The sequence below is a fragment of the Halyomorpha halys genome, unplaced genomic scaffold (assembly GCF_000696795.3).
Source record: "Halyomorpha halys isolate HHAL.00 unplaced genomic scaffold, Hhal_1.1 Scaffold324.1, whole genome shotgun sequence".
In the NCBI taxonomy this organism is placed as follows: domain Eukaryota; kingdom Metazoa; phylum Arthropoda; class Insecta; order Hemiptera; family Pentatomidae; genus Halyomorpha; species Halyomorpha halys.
In genome coordinates, this window is record NW_027112641.1 from 524,068 (window position 1) to 528,516 (window position 4,449).

The window sequence follows — 4,449 nt, forward strand, 5'->3', positions numbered from 1 at the left end:
GCCTTGAGAGCTGTGATAGAAAAATTAATATTAATCAAGAGCCCGGTCACTATGATGACGCCCTGGGAGCTGTGAGTTATTAGGAGTGAATGGGACTATATGGGAAAGTAAGTTTCAATAAACTTATCACTTATTTATTTCACGCCGAAGAATGGCAAAAAGAAAATAAACAATTTGGTTGTCATTTGACGACGGGAACATGGTTTAACAGAAAGCAAACGGAGATAAACAACTTCCGATCAAGAGGGTGTTTTTTATAATTGAGAAATATTAAAAACCTATTAGAAATTAATATTACTGATTGTTTAATAAAAAGAATTATAATGCCAATAGAAGGCGAAATGAGGAAAATAAATAGTCTGTCATCGTAATTAAGTAAATTGATGACGTAAATGGAGTTACCATAAAATGAAATTATATTCCAGGAAGAATGGAGGTGGTTTGAAACTAAAGAAACAGCTGTAATATATGCCTTCAATATTAAGGTGTTGATAAGGCACCTGGATTGCCCAGGTCTTGGAGTAAACATTTTGTTCTGTTGGAGACTCGAGTATAGGAAGATCGAAGGGCTTGCTTTAATATGTTTCAACTGTTTAAGTTTTTTATTAATTATGTTTTTGAAACAGTTTGTTTTAAACTGATTACAGTTAATTAATATATGTTGGTAATTAACAGTGATTTAGGCGTAATGTATTCTGTTGAACGTAATGTTTAATAGTATCCTTGGTCGGCTGAGTTTTATAAAGCTAATAATTTGAGTGAAAAAAAATTAAATTTCAAGGTGGTCAGTTTTACATTTCAGCTCTAGTGCAATCTAATATTGTAATTTAAACTACCTAAGTTATAGAGGAGTAATTTTAAAATAATGATTGATTCTTACGCATTATTCACAGTTTATAGTTCACTAATGCCAACAAAGAATTATGGTTTGCTATGATAAACCTGTTCTCTGACCCTGGAGATACAGTAATTGTTTATGAGCATACACCACTTGCATAAAGTTCCTTCAAATATATTTAAATTTATTGAGTAACTTCTAAAAAGCAAATCACTACTTAATAAAATATACTCTGAATAATAGTAAAGTTGATTCTTACAAAAAAATTATAACTTCAAAAAATTAATAAAACGAGTCATTTTAAAAATAAAGTACTAATTTTAACAACCTAATGGCCCATTAACTTAATAAGTAATCATCAATAAATTCTTTTAACAATACCATACATCAACAGTAATTCTATAAATTTTATGTAGCAAAATTAAAATTTCATAAAATAATTTAAGACGTTAAAAACATAGTTATTTTCTGTACCTTTCTGATACTATGCATACTCTTGGCTAAAACAATTTAAAATCCATATTAAGAATAAAAACATATTTCAAACAGATTATAGCTGAATATTACTACACTCTAATTTCCTTCTCCCTGTATAAAACCCATTAAAGTGAAAATAATACATGCTTTAAATATATTATGTAAGTAGATGTACTTTTTATAGACATGCTCTAAATAGTTTCACGATAATCAAACAATCATCCAAAATCAATAATATTGAAAATTTTAAAGTGTTTACAATAAATTAACACTGAAAAATGAAGAACGGAGAACCAAAGTAAATTAAAATTTTAAAACATTATTCGGCCCGAGTTGACCAAAATGTAGTGGCAGTGGGGATTCAAAATTGAAAACTGCCAGCCAGTAATAAATTAGAACTGATTCCACTTCCCCGGGTGATCGTATGATTTTCAGAGCTTAACAGTTTGAATAAAAATAATAATGTGTTATATGGTCTCAGAGAACTTGGTCCCTGGCATTGCCTAATGGGGAATTGTTCCCAGGCATTGCCTTAACTGAGACTGGCTATTAAAAATGAACAAAAAAATTATATACTGTCTCAGGGGACTTGATCCCTGACAATCCAATGGGGACTTGATCCCGGGATTGCCTTACTCCGAGACAGCATTATTGAAGGGACTTAAATAGAAAAGAAATTTAGTTAGGATTTAGTTATACAAAAAAACAAAACAACATAATTATTGATAAGATGAATAATATATATGAGCTATAAAACATAGTAGCTGGAAGAGAAACGGGTAAGCCAAAATATTTATATAATACTGTTCATTTGTTAACATTAAATTTGATTTAGTTGGATGCATGTCACCTGTTGGGCCTGTTGATGGGCCGGCCTCCGAGCTGGGTGTCCCCATTGCCACATGGGCCATCGTCCTGGTTACATGGGCATCCTTCGCCTAGCGCTGGTAACAGAGTGAGGACGGTTGTTGGTGGCATCCCAAGGTTTTTAACTTTCAAGGGATTATCCCTACCAGGGCTGGTAGCCCTTGTTCTCCTAGATGGCGCCCTTTCTTACTTGTTATTTAAACGTAAACGTCCTTTTTTAACATTTAAAACAATATCAATATAAGATATAAAATAATTATATTAAACACATTAATGTAAAGGGTGATTACAAAAATATCATTAAATGTGAATATTGGTCTGTTATTAATAAGTTGTACATAGCAATTATTTAAATAAAAATTATAATGTCAATTTATTTGGCTTGGTACTTGATAGGGCTCAGTGTTGTAGATCAGCTCTTTGGGAACGAAACGCGATTTGAAAAATCGTTTTAGGACTATTTCAGGACTCATTGCCTAATCATATTTTTGGAAACATTTATGATTAAAAAAAAAAGACACAAGTAAAACTACCCTGAAGCGTTTTGATTTAATCTGATTAAGCGTCTTCTAATTTGTTTCTGTAAAAATCAAATTTTGTGAAATTTATCCTAAAATCTCATCGTTTTAAAATTAAGGTATGTGATCGTAAAATATGGTATCATACATTTTTTGCGAATTGATTTTTGGTCTCACTGTTTATTTTTGTAAATGTCTGATAATCATAAATTGTTAAAAGAATCTTTAGGATTTTTTGTAAAGAAAATAATTTTGATATTAAATTATAGAGTTAGTTAATTTACAAACATTTTAGCATTGTAATAATTTTTATTTTGTTAGTCACCATCCTTTACGACCAAATGTCTCAATCGATCATTTAAGCTTTGTAATATGTATTTTTTTTATAACTGTTGTATTTTGCTAACCATCTTTTATACATGCTATTCATACCAGACCGATTTAACCTTATTAGTTAAAAGCCAATGAATTAGAAGAAATATATTAATAAAGAAAATTTTAACTTTTTCCTGAAAATGGTTAAGCATCATTTACAATATTTTAAATCCATAATATTGATGTGCTACCTTAGTAAACTAATTTATTTGAAGTATATAATGTTATTGCTCCTTCCAGGTAAAATGAACCTTTTTCGGATGGTGGGGATAGAGGTACGAGTACATAAGGTACCACCAAAAAGGGCCGAGGCAGACAGTGCATTTCTTGAGGTTGTCAGAGACGTACTTTGCTATTTCAACAGCCGAAGATGGTCCGATCTGTAAGTAGAACAAATTTCTTACCTTAGTCAGATTTTGAGTTATGTTAGCAAAATCAGATAGTAGATTAAGAATGTTTTATTTTTTTTTTATTTATACTAAGTGTAAAACTGGCCCTAATTGCGTTAATACAATAATTTGAACCGATTTTCCTAACTACAGTTTTTGAAGCATTGTCCATACAATATTTCTATAAATGAACTTAATATAAATTTAATTAGCAATAAACTACATCTGTTTTTGTTATGTTGCAGACTTTATTTTTGGTCTGTGCTCTAACTATAGCCTGTGGATTCCCATCAGGCAGGTTTGTCAGAATTAAGCAGAGTGAAGTTCCAGCTGACCACGTCAAAAAAGCACGTGCCATGTTTCAGTAAGTCATCAAGTTTCTTATAATATTTATTTAAGGCGTTCGTTCGTAACATTAGTAATATTTTTTTTTTACGAATTAATGTTTTTGGAATCACCGGTTATTTTAAGGCTGATTCCATTATTTTTTTTTTGAAAAATCTATAGAAAAATATGAGAATAATGTCGAAATAAAGTTATTGGGAAGTGATCCTGTCTGAATGCGAAATATTGTAATTAACAACATTTTAACGTTATTTTTCCATTCATCACACATAACGACCGAATGCCTCATTTATAGATTTTTTTTGTAATTTGAGCAAACTCTTTATTTATTATATACTTGTTATTATATTTTTTAATTATCATAAAATAATGTATGTTATAAAATCAAATATTTTTCAAAGTTTTGTACTCAAATAAATATATTTTGTAGGATGTTTACGGATGATCCTTATGAAGCAGAATTATTAACGAAAAAGTGAGTGATCTGTTAAATTAGTTCATAAATATTTTTGATTATTTCAATAAATATAATTCTAATTGAGGTGCTTTTTTAGTTTTCTTTCCACAGTTAAACCGACTTCAAGCGAAGAGGTCATAGATGAACATACTGCTTCTCAGTATTTCCTTGACGTCATGTAAT

At 30.0% G+C, this 4,449-nt stretch overlaps 2 protein-coding genes across 3 annotated transcripts in view; one reads left to right on the forward strand and one right to left on the reverse strand.

Moving 5' to 3' along the window:
* The window catches only part of LOC106681300 (uncharacterized), a 12,801-nt gene extending 10,514 nt beyond the window's left edge, over positions 1-2,287 (reverse strand). Inside the window, exon 1 of one of the 2 annotated variants that reach the window (XM_014421545.2) lies at positions 2,166-2,287. Coding sequence is in view for 1 of the 2 variants with exons in the window: in XM_014421548.2 (XP_014277034.1) it covers positions 2,166-2,219 (54 nt within the window). In the remaining variant the exon portion in view is untranslated. The remainder of the gene's footprint in view (positions 1-2,165) is intronic. The other variant, XM_014421548.2, reaches the window with a different exon arrangement.
* Positions 1-4,448, forward strand: part of LOC112210712 (uncharacterized) — a 9,216-nt gene extending 4,768 nt beyond the window's left edge. The window contains exons 2-5 of the mRNA XM_067050459.1: positions 3,316-3,457; positions 3,710-3,828; positions 4,240-4,284; positions 4,364-4,448. Coding sequence (XP_066906560.1) covers positions 3,446-3,457; positions 3,710-3,828; positions 4,240-4,284; positions 4,364-4,448 — 261 coding nt within the window. The 5' untranslated portion in view covers positions 3,316-3,445. The remainder of the gene's footprint in view (positions 1-3,315; positions 3,458-3,709; positions 3,829-4,239; positions 4,285-4,363) is intronic.
* The last annotated feature ends 1 nt before the right edge of the window (position 4,449 follows it).